At 36.3% G+C, this 16,805-nt stretch overlaps 1 protein-coding gene across 1 annotated transcript in view; it reads left to right on the top strand.

Moving 5' to 3' along the window:
- The window catches only part of LOC136042460 (uncharacterized), a 37,395-nt gene that overhangs the window by 8,778 nt on the left and 11,812 nt on the right, over window positions 1-16,805 (top strand). Inside the window, exons 3-5 of the mRNA XM_065727419.1 lie at window positions 6,241-6,524; window positions 8,959-9,071; window positions 14,954-15,156. Coding sequence (XP_065583491.1) covers window positions 6,241-6,524; window positions 8,959-9,071; window positions 14,954-15,156 — 600 coding nt within the window. The remainder of the gene's footprint in view (window positions 1-6,240; window positions 6,525-8,958; window positions 9,072-14,953; window positions 15,157-16,805) is intronic.

Raw genomic sequence — 16,805 nt, 5'->3', positions numbered from 1 at the left:
ACGACCGGGACACAGGGACACATCATTAGAATAATGAGGTATAGATCTGAATACGGATTGTTTTTCCCATGGACAATTATATGTTGCATGTTCAAGAGTCAGTAAACCTGACAATCTATTTATATGCATACACAATGGGACAGCGAAGAATGTTGTATATTCGCATGTTTTACGTAGTTAAAAACATATATATATGATATATATATATATATATATATATATATATATATATATATATATATATATATATATATATATACATATATATATATATATATATATATATATATATATATATATATATATATATATATATATATATATATATATATATATATATTCACAGGTGGGACACAGGGACACAACTACAATGGCGCGTAATGACTTACGCGCGCGGGGGGGGCTTGGGGGGGGGGGGGGGGCTCGAAGCGCCCCACCAACTAGGTGTTGGGGTGGAGCGAAGCGCCACCCCAACAGCTAGTCTATCTCTATAAAAATAAGTTGTCTGTGTGTTATGTCTGTCGAGTGACGTCATGTCATCATTTCGTCATGTCGTCCTGTTTGTTGTGACGATGAGTCATTAAGAGTATTTAAGAAAATCGTTCAAAGACAAATTTTTATTGTAAGAAGATCGTGGACGAAAAATGTTTAATTGTAAAATGACTGAAGAACCTACAATGGCAACAGCGGAGGAAGCTGCTCAAAGAGTCTATGCCAAAAAACTTGCGGCTGATAGAGAAAGTAAGAAAAGAAAGCGTGCCGAGGAATCACAAGAACAGCAAGAAAACAGGCTTGCGGCTGACAGAGAAAGTAAGAAAAGAAAGCGTCCTGAGAACGCAAAACCGCGCAGTTAAATGAAAATCCCCCTGGACAGCGAGAGTCAAAACATATCAAAACTGAAAATGATAGCGATGATGATTGGGTTTGGGATTTTGACTTGGATAAGGTCCTCAATGCCTACCAGATTTTAGTTAAAAAAACAAAGGTTCGGCGATATGTATTCCATAGTGACGCTGAAAAATAAAGAAGAAAAAGAAAACTGGAGAAAGAAAAAAGGTAAAAAAATAAAAAAAAAAATAAAAGGAAAAAACACTCAAAGAGAAATTACAGACCGGGACGCAAATGACGAACGGGACAGAGGGAATATAAATGACGACCGGGACACTCAAAGAGAAATTACAGACTGGGATACCGGGACACAAATGACGACCGGGACACAGGGAATATAAATGACGACCAGGACACAGGTATTTAAGAAAATCGTTCAAAGACAAATTTTTAATTGTAAGAAGATCGTTGAAAGAGAATTTTCTAATTGTAAAATGACTGAAGAACCTACAATGGCAACAGCCGAGGACGCTGCTCAAAGAGTCTATGCCAACAGACTTGCGGCTGATAGAGAAAGTAAGAAAAGAAAGCATGCCGAGGAATCACAAGAACAGCGTGAAAACAGGCTTGCGGCTGATAGAGAAAGTAAGAAGAGAAAGCGTGCCGAGGAATCACAAGAACAGCATGAAAACAGGCTTGCGGCTAAAGAACGCAAAACCGCGCAGTTAGATGAAAATCCACCTGGACAGCGAGAGTCAAAACATATCAAAACTGAAAATGATAGCGATGATGATTGGGTTTGGGATTTTGACTTGGATAAGGTCATCAATGCCTACCAGATTTTAGTTAAAAAAAAAACAAAGGTTCGGCGATATGTATTTCATATTGACGCTGAAAAATAAAGAAGAAAAAGAAAACTGAAAAAAGAAAAAGGTAAAAAACTAAAATAAAACTAAAAAGAAAAAACACTCAAAGAGAAATTACAGACCGGGACACAAATGACGACCGGGACAGAGGGAATATAAATGACGGCCGGGACACTCAAAGAGAAATTACAGACTGGGATACCGGGACACAAATGATGACCGGGACATAGGGAATATAAATGACGACCAGGACACAGGGACACAACTACAACAGGGACGCCGGGGGCACAGGGGGATATATAAATGACGACGGGGACACAGGGAATGTTCGATTAGCAATCACCATCAACAAAGCTCAAGGGCAATCGTTATAAAAATGCGGTATAGATCTGAATACGGATTATTTTCCCATGGACAATTATTATGTTGCATGTTCAAGAGTTGGTAAACCTGACAATCTATTTATATGGACAGACAATGTGACAGCAAAGAATGTTGTATATTCGCAAGTTTTACGTAGTTAGAAATATATATATATATATATATATATATATATATATATATATATATATATATATATATATCTAGATTCACAGGTGGGACACAGGGACACAACTACAATGGCGCGTAACGACTTACGCGCGCGCGGGGGCTTGGGGGGGGGCGAAGCGCCCCCACCAACTAGGTGTTGGGGTGGCGCGAAGCGCCACCCCAACAGCTATTGTATCTAATAATTCTTTCGTCGACAAATGCTGTATATAGATTACTGGAGTGGAAGTTTGTTAATTTTCGCCTACTTCCATTCTAGTTTTTTTTGGATATCAATTTATATGGATATCAAGGTAAATGACTATAGTTATATGGATATATTGAAAAAAAAAATCACCTTGCTCGTGGGCTCTAGAAGTTTTAACATCCCCGGAGGCATGGCTATTAAAGCTCTAGACTATTTTGAATGTAATACCTTTGAAGTTTCCACTTCATACCCTCAGCCCTTCCTCAGATATTGCTGATGCGACGACCAGATATTGACGACCAGCATGAACGTAGTGTATTATCCTTGTGTTTGATATCCCTCTCAACAATTGCTAAAGAATAGGGATTGTAAACAATGAGCAACTTGTATAGCCTAGACTCTTTGCCCCGGGAGCTGTAGGGGTTACGTCAACCACAATTGTTCAGTTATTTGACCTTTATAAATTTTGAACAAAATGGTTGCCTCAAAATTCTGATCAGATGTCTTTGGGGGAAAGGGGGCTGACCGCCCTCCGATTAATTTCGGTTCCTTAAAAGCCCGAGTCGTCGTATCTTAACATTTTGAGGATGCCCCAGGCCTAGTTCCCGGGTAGCCTTCTACTCTTTTCCTAGCCATTAGAAAAGTTCAAATAGCATGTAAAGTTTCGGCTTAATTTGCCACCGACAGTTATTCTAGGTTGCCAAACATTGAAACGCAAATAATGCAAGAGCCTTTAAAGGGGGCACGCTTAGGAAGAGAGGGGAAAATATTTGGTAGTTCAGCCTCTGTTTGCTGTGAATTCTGTTTGGTTGAAGTTTCTTTTCTGTAAATTTATTATATTATTATTATTATTATTATTATTATTATTATTCTCATTATTATGTTATTAACTATTATATTATATATTATTAATACAATTCCAGTGACAACTCATCTACAAAACAAACTATGAAAAAACGGAGTTCTATCTCATCTATTTTGATAACATTGTTCTCTGTTTGTTATCCATGCGCATAAGTGAAGCTTTAAACCAAAATGACAATAGGGTATTGCCTACGATAGAAAATTATGATTCTTCAAATCAACATAATTTTTTAAAACAATACTATCAATTACCATTATACCGGTGTTGTGCAAGCAGCCATGCCTACCAAACAGGGGTTCTTAGGTTCATTCCCACACCGCGCAAGGGAGAAGTTGCTTTATTTGTCGGCTAATCAAATTTTTCTCTAAGGTAATTTGTCTTTTCTTTATATTATATTGTAGCCTTCTCATCATTTTTTGAGGAAAATAAAGAAAATAAATAATTTTTTTTTAATTTCTTTTAGTAACAGTGAGATTGTTTTAAAGCTTAAAGTGAAGGATCCTGTAGTTTGTATAAAGAAAAAATAAAATATTTGAAGACAAGGCGAAAATTATCCTTTTAGGCCACAATTTATTTCCGTTTTTTAGTAACAGTTCTGGCTCTTGATGATTTATAGGCTAAATTATTTAGCAACTGTTTTTGTATCTTTTTTTTCTCTTTTTAAGTGTTTGATCAATATTTGATATTTTTTTATTGTAAGCGTTATCATTTGTCTTTTCTTTATATTATATTGTAGCCTACTCCTCATTTTTTGAGGGAAATAAAGAAAATAAATAAATAATAAACAATAGGAGTTGGTCACGCCATTTTAATAATTGAGTTTTTTCCATCAGATTTTCCCTCATTACATATTTTTCTATCATTATGTAAGATTACAACAGATTCATTATATCAGAGAACAACAAACCGTTATATCAGAAGACAACGCTCTAGGATTGGGCAGTATAAAGGTTCAATGTGGGATATTGGTTTTCTTCTCTGAGACGCTTTATATGGAAGGGGTGATAGTACAAACTGCAGAGGGGGCTTATTCAATCGAAAGTTCTACTGCACTTTGTAGCCAGATGGCAACATCTCCATAAAAATTGTAGTACCAGTCCTTTATTGTGGGATTTTTGAGCTTTATGAGATTTTTGAGTTCAAATCGGTCATAAGACCTACATTAGGACCATCAATTTTCGTTCGCTCGTTAACTGGTTAATTACTAGACGTTATTGAGCGAATTTAACTGGAATCGTGACAGAAGACAACTTCCGTCAATTCGCCACAGGACATAACCAGTGTACAAAACGCAAAGATGCGTAGTTTATAATATGGTTGGGTAAAGAACTTTTTGCAAAAGGTCAAGAATATAGAAGAATGAGCAGATTTTGATCTTTAGAAGGGTTTTAAATTGAAGAACTGGACTGTGAAAATCTTACAGAAAAGATAGCTTGCAACAAAGATGAGGTGAAAATGAAAAGAAAATACAATGTGTGTCATTATACGGAAGCTACGCTTGCCTTTAAAGTGAAGAAGGAGAAAAAATGTTATTTTTTTTTAACAGTTTTTAAATAAAGAAGAAGATTTTAAAGTATGTGACGAACATGAGAAATATTTTGCAATTAATATTTTGAATTTAATTTTGTTGAAACTTTATGTGTTTTAAAATGTAAATTTCTTATTAACTTTTTCGGAGCAGGTGAATTGATGCAACCATTTCTTGAGTAGAAAACCCTTAAGTTTACTTTTTTCCTCCAATTAACAGAGAAGGTAGGAAATCACGCAATAATTGCAAAATGGACTAATCGAACCAAACTACAATAAGAAAGACCATATCCCACAGCTTCTAAAGCTATTCCTGGAAAGTCTAGTAACAAATGGAAATACAATTCTCTAAAATGGTTTTGCCAAGTGCTTATTGCATTCCAAAGTCATCCGGGGCCACCCAATTCTTACCCAAAATCCTATGCAACAGGTTGCGGACAACGTCAGTGACAATTTGATGGATATTCTGCAAGCACAGAGACTTGGCTAATCTGTGAGGAATGCACTGGGGATGTAGAAGGCTCAAGTTTTGAGTCTGACGTATCAGGATGCGAGAGTGATTCTGAAATGGCAGTTGATGAGTCAGCAAGTGCCAACCGTTCTTCCCCGGTTAAGTCTGACAGAGTCAGGTCGGGTTAAAATTATAAACCAACCTACGAGAATGGACGTTGGTTCATTGTGAAGTTCTTCATGGGTCGTATTTTCAAGTATTTCGTGGTGTTAGATGCTGTTTCTTCTGATGGCTTGCTTAACATGATAAGCCAGCTTAAAACGATGAAGGATCATTCTATTTTTCCAACGTGAAAGAGCATTCATCTATCCGGACCAGGTAGTATATCTGCAGTTCAAACACCTCCAGCTCCTGTTTAAAAATTTTTTAGCTTTCGAAGTGCAACGCCTTTAGAGGTATCTTTAAATTTCATTTTAGGATTGGTAGGCTATAGCTCTTATAATATGTAAACTAGCAGATTTATGCAGTTATCATTCGACCCAAAATGATGTTTTCCCCAAAAGCCAAAAATTTTGTTATTTTTTTCAGTTTTAAACCTAAATGGTTTGAAGAATCGGATCAATTAATCATATTTTGTATGACTTGCATAGATTTAAAACAATCCTCACAAATAAATCTACATCTGTTGGTGTAGGAGCAATTTTACTGTTGTTTACTTTTAAATTCTTATCTGGAGAAAAAGAAAATCAAAAAAATTTCCTTCTAGAGTCTGTAAGAAATCAGAAATCGTTTCTAACAATCTCCCTGGCCGAAAACTTTTTCTGTTTAGCAAGAAAACTTATTTTGGAATTTTTTTATAGTTACTGTTCCTTGACCTTGAAACTACTTTTCTAGTACATGACGTCCCGCTCCCCCTGCTCCTCCCTCTAAATGACACTGCTGAAAGTAAATGAGCTCTCTTTTTTAGGCAACTGAGGAATTCAATGGTAACTATTTTCCACGAAGAAGCATCAAACGAAGATTTAAAATTGGATACTTCTGAAGTAAACACTGGTAACACAATGACAGAAGTTTCAGTTTCAATATTAGTCGAAGAACTAGCAACCACTACAACGCCTCCTACCACTCAAGCTGAGAAACCTTTTACGACTCGACCTACTGAGACTACATTGACTACTTCCAAAGGGATTTTGGAAAATTCTTCATCAACAACACGACCTCCTAGGAAATTTCCATTCAAGAAACCAGGCGGTAAGAAAGAAATGTCTTTCAGGACCTAAAAAAAGTGGACATAGAAAATCTGACATACATACGAGAAATTTGGGAACGCAAATGTTAAATTTAGAATAGCTAATTTTTGTCTCTCTCGGCTTCTAGAATTAAGTTGTTATCTACAGAAAACATTCGTATTTATGATATCATACCTTTCCAAAAAAAAAAACATAAGTGGCGCACCCAGTATAACGAATAAGCTTGGGATTTTAGAACATTAATGAGACAGGGCTCGATGAAGATAAATGACGAATTCCGATATATATATATATATATATATATATATATATATATATATATATATATATATATATATATATATATATATATATATATATATATATATATATATATATATATATATATATATATATATATATATGTACTTGGCACATGGCAGGCTTCTATATATGGAGTCTTATTGTCGCTTGTCTTCTAACTGCAGACAATTTGAGCCTTTACTTGATGTCCTGACGTCACCACAGGCTCAATACAGCCACCCCGGGAAAAATACCAATTCTTTCTTAAGCTTTTGACCTATTTAGATAGTTCTTGTGACCAGAAATATCAATTTACCAATTTTAAGCTAAAAAAAAACTATGTAGCCAATTTCGAGGCCAGGCCCAGGCCGGGCTACGTGACACGCTTGTATATACTGATTCTCATTGTCACTTGTCTAATAACCACAGACAATTTGAGCCTATTCTATATATCATGGCGTCACCATAGGTTCAATTTAACCGCCATGGAAAAAATTAAATTCGTCCTTTAAGTTGTGACCTTTTTGATCGTTTTGCCGGCCAGAAACATCAATATGCCAGTTAAAAAAAATAAAATAAAATAAAATAAAAAAAAATTAGCTGGTTTTGAAGCCAGGCCCCGGCCCTCAGCATGTAGTAGGCTTGTATATATTGATTGTCGTTGCAAGTAACAACCTCCAAATGAGTTGTCGGTTGTTTGCTACCCTTTGCTCTAAAAAATAGAGGGTTCTCCAGGCAACTCATAGAATGTTGATGGTTCCCAATAACTTTTAATCAACAGTTGGGTAGTTTATGGAATCTTTATAGGCGTGTAATAGGTTTTGTACCACATTTTGCTGCCACCGAAGATTGTGATGTGTGATGTGTGAACCAAAAAATGGTAAAATTTTTAACTGATGATACCTAGATTTTACCGAATTCTGGGACAATCATTGGTCAAAACTGCTACAGCTTTATTTTGTAACACAATAAGCGGGTATAAATGGCTAGTGAACGTCGACGACCAGACTGTAATACAGTACAACAAATTTGGATAAATAAGAGAAAAATATAACATTCCAATAGACCTTTTTTGGAAAAATTTTTAGCTTCCACAGAGTTCCAAAAATTTTTTTTGGAAAGTAGGCCTTACGAAAACACATATTCCAAAAGGCATAATATAATTAGTCCCACTAAAACAGATGTCATAGTGGTCTAAATAAGATAGGGCATATTAAAATATATTTCAAAACAGGCTCAATAAAATAGGTCCCATTAAATAGAGCCCATAGTAGTCAAATAAATGGGTCCTATTATGACAGACGTCACAGCAGCTTCAATAAGATAGGTCCCGTTAAAATATACCTCGCAGTAACTCCAATAAGATAAGACCCATTAAAATAGATCTTACAATAGTCTAAATAAAATAGGGCCCATTGAAATAGATGTCACCACTAGTCTCAGTAAAGTTAGTCCCAATAAAATGAATCTCATCTTTGTTGTAGTGATGTAAATAAAATAGATAGAAGATCCATTGAAATGGATCTTCTAACTAACTTCAATAAAATAGATCCCTTTAACATAGATATCAATACTAGTCCAAATAAAATTGGTCCAAGTAAAATAAATCTCATAGTGGTGTCAATAAAATAAGGTCCATTAAAACGGATTTTCAAGGTAGTCTAAGTTTAAAAAAAGTCCCTTAAAAATATGTCCTATTAAAATAAATATTATTTGGACGTTCACTACATTAGAATACTTGTAAGATAATAATTGTTTTTAATATTATTCTATTGTAGATTCAGATTACCTGAGGACTTTTTAAAACACTTCGTATTATTGCTATTGATATTTAATTAATTATAACAAGTAGTAAAGGGGCACGGGTTTGATCCCAGGTGTAGTCAGTTATTTGTCTTAGGAGGGGGGTCAGTGGTGTAACTCTGTAAGCTCAGCCAGAGCCGACTCAGCTCTAAATGGGTACATGAACAATTCTGGGGAAGGTAAGCAGGAAGGGTGTGCGAAAGCACAGGATGTTTGGCCCCCGAACCACTATTGCACTTCCTGACTGATGGGCTATGAAACGGAGATCAACACCGCCGGTTTGGACCTTAAGGTTCTAGCGCCGTATTACCTTTTTTTTAATTATATCAAGTACTGAATTTATTTTACAGTGTTGTCTTCAAATTCTCTGCATTCCGTTTCATCAAAAGCCAAGTCTCCTAAAAAGATTTTCCTATTGGATACCAAACCCCTGAAAACCGAAGAACTTTTTGGAGATAATCTGGTAAGCATAATTCGTTTTCAAGGTAAGGCATGCAATATAAAAGCTCGTATCAGGCACTGATATAAAACTCAACAGCATCAACATCCTGTACGGGTCGCTCTTTAATACTCAATCCTCCCCGTGATAACAGTGCAAAACCTGCATTCCCTGGAACGATCACTCCTCACTCCACCTTACCCACTTTATGAGGACTTTCTCCATACCAGTGCTTCATACCTTTTACATCAAAACAACGACTTGAGCAACTAAATTCAATTATTATTGTGGCAATTTAATTTAATCAATTGTTTAGTTATAAATTAGTGCAACTATTATTATGTTACAAAGTTGGAATTTATAAAGGAAAGCAACAAACTCATAAATGACTTTTAGGCTGTTTTGATGTAAAAAAAAAACGTGAGTCTTAGCTATTCTATTTGTTTTATCTCCCTTTTCTTTACCCTCCACACTAATTATTTTACCTAGTTTTTGAAAGATTTTTATACAGTTAAGTTAACTAGTTTTTAAAAGAACTAAGGTTTATTTTTTGCAATTTATTCTTAATTTTTGCAATTTAGTCTTCCAAATATTCATTGTCAAATTTATTATCGTTCCCTGAGCCCTCAAAAGCTCTAAAAAAGAACTGAATTTCCAAATGGGTCCTTGGAAATTTCCAAGGGTTCTTTTTTTATTAAAAAAAAGTGCTTGGAACAGTTTTCAAAGAAGGTTAAGTCCCATAATCTTTCCTTCTAAAAATAAGCTAAGTTAGAAAAAAAAAATGCAGCAACAAAACCTCGCAGTGAACAATTTTCCTGAAAAGAAACTCCCATCCAGATTCTACCTCCTCGGGCCGTTTCCAAGCCTGTTTCTACCTTGTCTGTCACTCGCTGCTGTACCTAGATATGAAAAACACTTTATTCCCTACATTATGGAAACAAAGATAAAAATTTCCCGCTTCTTTTTTCCTTTTTATTATTTAGTGCATACGAGGCTTTTTTATTTATTCGGTCGTTTTTTCCTTTTTTTTAAGGTCCCTTTCATATTTTTTAGCATTTATATTTTTGTTTCATTGAGTTTGACTTGCTTTATTTTTAACGTGTTATAACCAATCTCAGTTCAAATAATGCCTAACCAATGGATTTTTATTCTCACAGTCACAGTTTCAATTTTGCATTCTTTTGCCAGTCTTTATTTTTCACTGCTTTTTATGCTTCTTTTTTGTCCTGTTTTATTTTTTTGCCCAGAAATAAAATTCGGCCCTTCTTTTTGATTTTCGGCCCTTCTTTGCCAGTCTTCTGGTTTATATTGCTTTTTATGCTTTTTGTTTGTTATATTTTTATTTATTGACCCCGAAGTTATAATTTGGCTCTTAGGGGCTTGCAATAGCATTTTTTTAAATAATAACTTGAATTTTATAATACGTATCTCAAGAGGTTGGTCGGATCATCTGTACAATCATGGTTACTCCAGTATGGACAACCTAGCAAAGGACAAACCACGGCCCATGGTAACCAACAATTTAAAAACATGTTTAAAAAATTAAAGGGTAGGATGGTTTTACATTCCAATTTAATACTATGCTATACTATAAGCTACCACAGTCGAGTAGATGGTACAATGGATTTGCAAACCTGTGTTCATTGGGATGCGAATTTAAATCCTGGTGGTTCCGGTACCCGAATCCTAGCGTGGGATGTGGGTTCATTGGTGCGACCCTGCAAGCTCAGCCGCTTGTGTTATGGAGGCAATAGGCCTTCATCTTGATATTTCCGGGGTTAGTGTGACTAAAGTACCCCTCTTTTTATTAAGTGTTTACGGAATGGACTTTTCAGTCTAAAACTTACTAAAAGAATGTTTTGCGTTGCAATATTTTTTTTCTAATACTGTTTCTAAAATGAGATGGAACTAGACAACTTTCGAGACCTGATTTTCAAAAATTATATTAAATTTACGGCAATAGCATCACTTTAAATCCTACATAATTTCCAAAAAAAATCCTTTTTAAATTAGTCGTAAAGCTATTACACTTATTGTAAAAACTTCAATGTTCACCATCTATAAGATATGAGACGTTAACCCTTTCGTGGAATGAGCGTATTTTAGTGCGTTCAAACATACCAAGATTACTTATCCGACAGTCCCGATTACTTATCCTAAACGTTCCATGAGACTCAAAGGACGTCACAGGTTAGGAGTATTGCTACTTGAACAGATTGGAATGAAAGAGGGTTCTGCGTAGCTTTGTTGGCGGCTTCGTGCTCAGGCGGCTTCGTGCTGGAGTGAGTTGCTAGTAGAAGTAGCAGCAATCTTTATATAATTGATCTCAATCAGGGTCATCGATGCAAAAAAAAGTATTTTCAGGTTGTTCAAGGTCTGGGGCTGTAGTTTTCGATATAGGGGTCTTCGGCAATGACAATTGCAATGGCGCACTTTTCGCTTCGATCTGATGCCATTTTCGAGGACTTCAGGCTATCTTTCGAATTTCACGTGAATTTGTTTCATTTCTAAATTTCACTATTTATGCCAATCGAAATAGTAGCTACCATTCCTGAATTAGCTAATATGGCAATTTTTTTCGCTACACATTTTTTTTCTACTTTAGAGCATTTTGAATTTTCGGTTACTATGGTTTTTTGCTTGGTAGCCCCTATTGAACCGACCATGATTTAGGGGGTTATTGGCCTTGGTGATGAAAAATGTTAACCACAATGCAAAAAATAAGGAAAAAAGAAGCTATGTTGGAAATAGAAATATATAAATGAAATAGTATAGGCTCTTTGAGTTTTCTAACTCAATAAGACACTTTCAATGACAGGCTCTCCTAAGTATGATAGACTGTAGGAATTTATTCATTAGTGTGTTGTTCATTAATCCAAGGTTTTAAAACTCTTAACCAGCCAGATTATCATAGGCTTCAGGAAAAGTCTTCAAATCTAGGCTTCAATTCTGCAGCCGAAAACGAATGCATTGTTTATTATTTTCGGGCCATGAGAACAGATTAAAAAGGACAAAATTTATATGATAGCGAACAAAGACTTTATAGAGCGAAAAAAAAATCACCATCCCAGCCCTATTTGCTTGCCAATCCCTCTTTAGCTAAAATTCTGTTCATTAGTGTCTCTAGGTTGACCTTTATGCCTGGGTGTGCGTCTGAGCAGACCTATGGGTTTGAGGAGCTCCGCTTATATTCAAAAATTCAGTTTTAGGCAGAAATTATTAATCAACTTCAAGTTATAAATGAGTTTTAGAATCCAGAAAAGTTGGCGTTAAAAATTCAATAATGTTTCTAATAAAGTAACTTATTTTATCGTATATTTATTACGCACGTTTGAAATTAACATTTAACAATACATTAGGCCATCATTGTATCACCTAAGAATTTACCAGGTCAGGCATCTAAGTATAAGACCAGGCATGTTTAGGCATGGAAGCTGTACGTGCATATGAAGACCATAATACCATAAAATACCATAGCCTCAAAATAAAACCATAATAAAAAATCAAAATCTTACTTTGATAAACAAAAAAATGTTTATATGAAAAATAGCAGCAGAGATACATACCAAATCTAAAAAGAAAATAGCCAAACTAAAGGAAAAAACTAGAAAAACAAGAGCTAAGAGCTCATATGGCACTTGTGATGAGGTCGGAAGAGCCGAGAGCTCATATGGTACGAGGTCGGAAGAGCCAAGAGCTCATTTGGACGAGGTCGGAAGAGCCAAGAGCCAAGAGCTCATTTGGCACTTGTGAGAAGGTCAGAACCTAAAGTTAAACTTTATAGCACAAGATCCTTCTAAATATCAAATTTCATTAAGATCTGGTCACCCTTTCGTAAGTTACAAATACCTCAATTTTCAAAATTACCTCCCCCCTCCCAATTCCACCAAAGAGAGCAGATCCGGTCCAGTTATGTCAGTCACGTATCTTAGACAGGTTTCTATTCTTCCCATCCAGTTTCATCCTGATCTCACCGCTTTAAGTATTTTCTAAGATTTCCGGTCCCCCCAACTGCCCCCCCCCCCAATTACGTTTGATCCGGTTGAGATTTAAAATAAGATATCAGAGTTACGAGGTCCTTCTAAATATGAAGTTTCATGAAGATCCGATCACTCCTTCGTAAGTTAAAAATACGTTATTTTTCTTATTTTTCAGAATTACCCCCCCCCCCCCGCAATTGAGCGGATCCGTTCCAATTATGTAAATTACGTATGCAAGACTTTTGCTTATTTTTCCAACCAAGTTTCATCCCAATCCTTCCAATCTAAGGGTTTCCCATCATTTTAGGTCTCCCCACCCCAAACTTCCCCCAATGTCACCAGATCCGGTCAGGATTTAAAATAAGAGCTTTGAGCCACGATATCCTTCTAAAAATCAAATTTCATGGAGATCCAATCACCCATTCGTAAGTTAAAAATACCTCATTTTTTCTAATTTTTCAGAATTAACCCCCCCCCCCCCAACTACCCAAAAGAGAGCGGATCCGTTCCGTTTATGTCAATCATCTATCTAGGACTTGTGTTTATTTTTCCCACCATGTTTCATCCCGATCCCTCCACTCTAAGTGTTTTCCAAGTTTTAGGTTTCCCCCTCCCAACTCCCCGCCCCCATCACCAGATCCGGTCGGGATTTAAAATAAGAGCTCTAAGACACGATATCCTTCTAAACATCAAATTTCATTGAGATCCGATCACCCGTTCGTAAGTTGAAAATACCTCATTTTTCTAATTTTTAAGACTTACTCCCCCCCTCCCAACTACCCCAAAGAGAGCAAATAAGTTCCGATTATGTCAATCATGTATCTGGGACTTGCGCTTATTTTTCCCATCAAGTTTCATCCCGATCCCTCTACTCTACGTGTTTTCCAAGATTTTAGGTTTCCCCCCTCCAACTCCCCCCAATGTCATCAGACCCAGTCGGGATTTAAAATAAGAGCTCTGAGACACAATATCATTCCAAACATCAAATTTCATTAAGATCCAATCACCCACTAATAAGTTAAAAATACTTCATTTTTTCTATTTTTCCGAATTAACCGGCCCCTACTCCCCCCCCCCAGATGGTCAAATCGGGAAAACGACTATTTCTAATTTAATCTGGTCCAGTCCCTGATACGCTTGCCAAATTTCATCGTCCTAGCGTACCTGGAAGTGCCTAAAGTAGCAAAACCGGGACCGACAGACCGACAGACCGACAGACCGACAGAATTGGCGACTGCTATATGTCACTTGGTTAATACCAAGTGCCATAAAAATTGAATGTGATTGCCGCTAGCAAAAACGCGAAAAGGGAGAAGGAATAAAAAAGAAAGAATAAACGGAGGTTTTACTTCTATTATCTATAAAAATGATCGTATCGTATCCCGAGCTATTATCTTTAAGATATTTTTGTCACGGCTGTGTCAATATCACAGATTTTTCGATTTTTTTTCCAAATGTTATTGGGGAAGAAAAACTTAAAAGACTAGTTTGTAAATCAGTGTTACCAAAATATCAAATGTAAAGGTTAGAAACAAGTTTTTTAATTAGAGCAGTAATAAAAAAAAAAAAAGATTGTTTGGGGAAGGACTACGCGTTTAGATTTTTAATGATGAAAAGTTTTATTTTGTGTTATACCCATGTGGCGTCATTCCACAATTCCACTGGCTGTTTCTTTTGCTTTCTGCCTCATTTGCATTTTGCTTATTTGCTTATTTTTCCTCATTTGCTTTTTGCTTATTTGCTTATTTCCTTAATTGCTTTTTGCTTATTTGCATTATTCATTTGCTTCTTACTTATTTGAAACTTAAAATGAAAGATGAAAATTTTTTTTAGCGTTTTTCTTTATCATAATTTAAGGTATTTTAATGTTTTTATGTCATAATCACATATCTTATGTCTGTCATTTTGACTGCTCATGTTTTTAAGGAAGAAGACAACATAAACGGTCGGCCCCCCTCATTTCGAAATAGCGCTTTAAACAAATTTTTGGCAAAGAAGAAAAGACAAAGAGCTGAATCAACTACCGAGTATGACCCACTCGCAAATTTTATTAAGAAATACACAGTTACAACTACTGTCGCAACTGAAAAACCGGAAGAAACTATAGAAGAAGGTGATTATGAAGAAAGGTATTGATTTCTCTGGATTTTCTCCGCGCTTTTTTTTTCTATTGTAATGGTCCGTTCCGATACGTGGGAAAACCGATGAGGAGAACCAATCGGTACGAGGAGAGAAGTATTCAAACGATAGGTACAAAATTTCTCTTGAAATCACAGATAACGTGTACTTGTACGTACAAAGTCGCTAAGCGAAGTTTATTTCTGGCCAAGTCGTCAAGGGCTGAAAACTTTGTTGTGACCACGATAGGCCAGGATTGCACAAAGCCTCCATTCATACTGGATGTCTCAGGGACTTTCTACTGTATGGTTTTAAGCCAGCTTTAGCGTTTGGTGTTGAGAAGATGTGTTGGTCCCTGTCCTGCACTGGTATTGTATCAGATTAACGACGCTTCTTAACTACTAAGGTCCTCTGCGTCGGCCCTGCAGTGCATTTCTGCAGCATGATTCGATCTCTGGGTCCCGTATTACCAAGCTAAGGTCAAACCCACTGCGCCACCACAGGACGTCCTGCACTGGTATTCGGGGCCATTGCTTTTCCTGAGCCCAAAAAAATCTCAATGATTTAAAGAATACCAAAATTGGAACTTGTAATTTTATGACGTTAAAAAATAAATTTCGTATTGACATTTTGACTGACGATTTCAAACGATTTTAACTGAACTTATAAGAAGTTCCAGAAACTCATATCCCCGGGGTAGGAAGCATGAAATTAGGTGACATAGAATTTATTTACTCAGGCAGGCAGGATGTTTGAATGGTGTTTTGGCGTTTTTGAATGAGACCTTTAGACGGATGGCGTTTGAATGAGCCTTCTTGCGATGTTGTAGGATTTTTGGGTGGATACGATTACCCGTGGGGAAAAAACAAATAAACACGCCTCCGTGATCTTTCTTCCGGCAAAAAATAAAGAATTCCATATTTGCAGATAGGAGCTTGAAACCTCTACAGTAGGGTTCCCTGATACGCTGAATCTGATGGTGTGATTTTCACTAAGCGTGTATCGCTCCTTACATATAGTTCGGTACCACGAACTGTTTGATTTTGGCCGTGTTCCTATTTTTAACCGGGACAAGTCTGGATTGATAATCCCTCTCAATCTATTAACATGCCAGTACAATATTTTACTATTATACCTCCTAGCTAAATCTTCCAGATCCTTGGCAATTTTATCCATGACATCTGGGATGTTTTTCCCGAAATTCTCATCGTTGAGTCTGCCAACATCATAAATTCCCGAGAGGTGTCTACCCTTTCGAAACTTCAGGTTTAAATTAACCCTAGACCCTACTAGATGGTGATCTCTACTTTTAACATCAATAACAGCACTCCTATATGCCCTGGTATCTTGAATTGATCCTGCCAGTCTTTGATTTTCAACAACTGTCTTACCATGGCATGAAATCCATGTTAACTTATGGGCCATTTTATAACCTCACAATGTATTGGCTATAGCTAAATTATTAAACCTACAAAATTGCAGCAGTCTCTAGCCATTACTGTTTTCTCTTCCAATATCAAATGTACATAGGCTATGATACCACCTATCCCTATTTCTACCAACCATGGCGTTAAAATCTCCTGTCTATTTCCTCCTGTAACTGTAAGTAAAATTCATCTGAGTCACAAGTATCTCCGTCAGTCGGTTCTACTGGGGCATG

The sequence above is a fragment of the Artemia franciscana genome, unplaced genomic scaffold, assembly GCF_032884065.1.
Source record: "Artemia franciscana unplaced genomic scaffold, ASM3288406v1 Scaffold_1317, whole genome shotgun sequence".
In the NCBI taxonomy this organism is placed as follows: domain Eukaryota; kingdom Metazoa; phylum Arthropoda; class Branchiopoda; order Anostraca; family Artemiidae; genus Artemia; species Artemia franciscana.
Note: the sequence above shows the minus strand (reverse complement) of the source record. Positions and strands in the feature narration are given on the sequence as shown.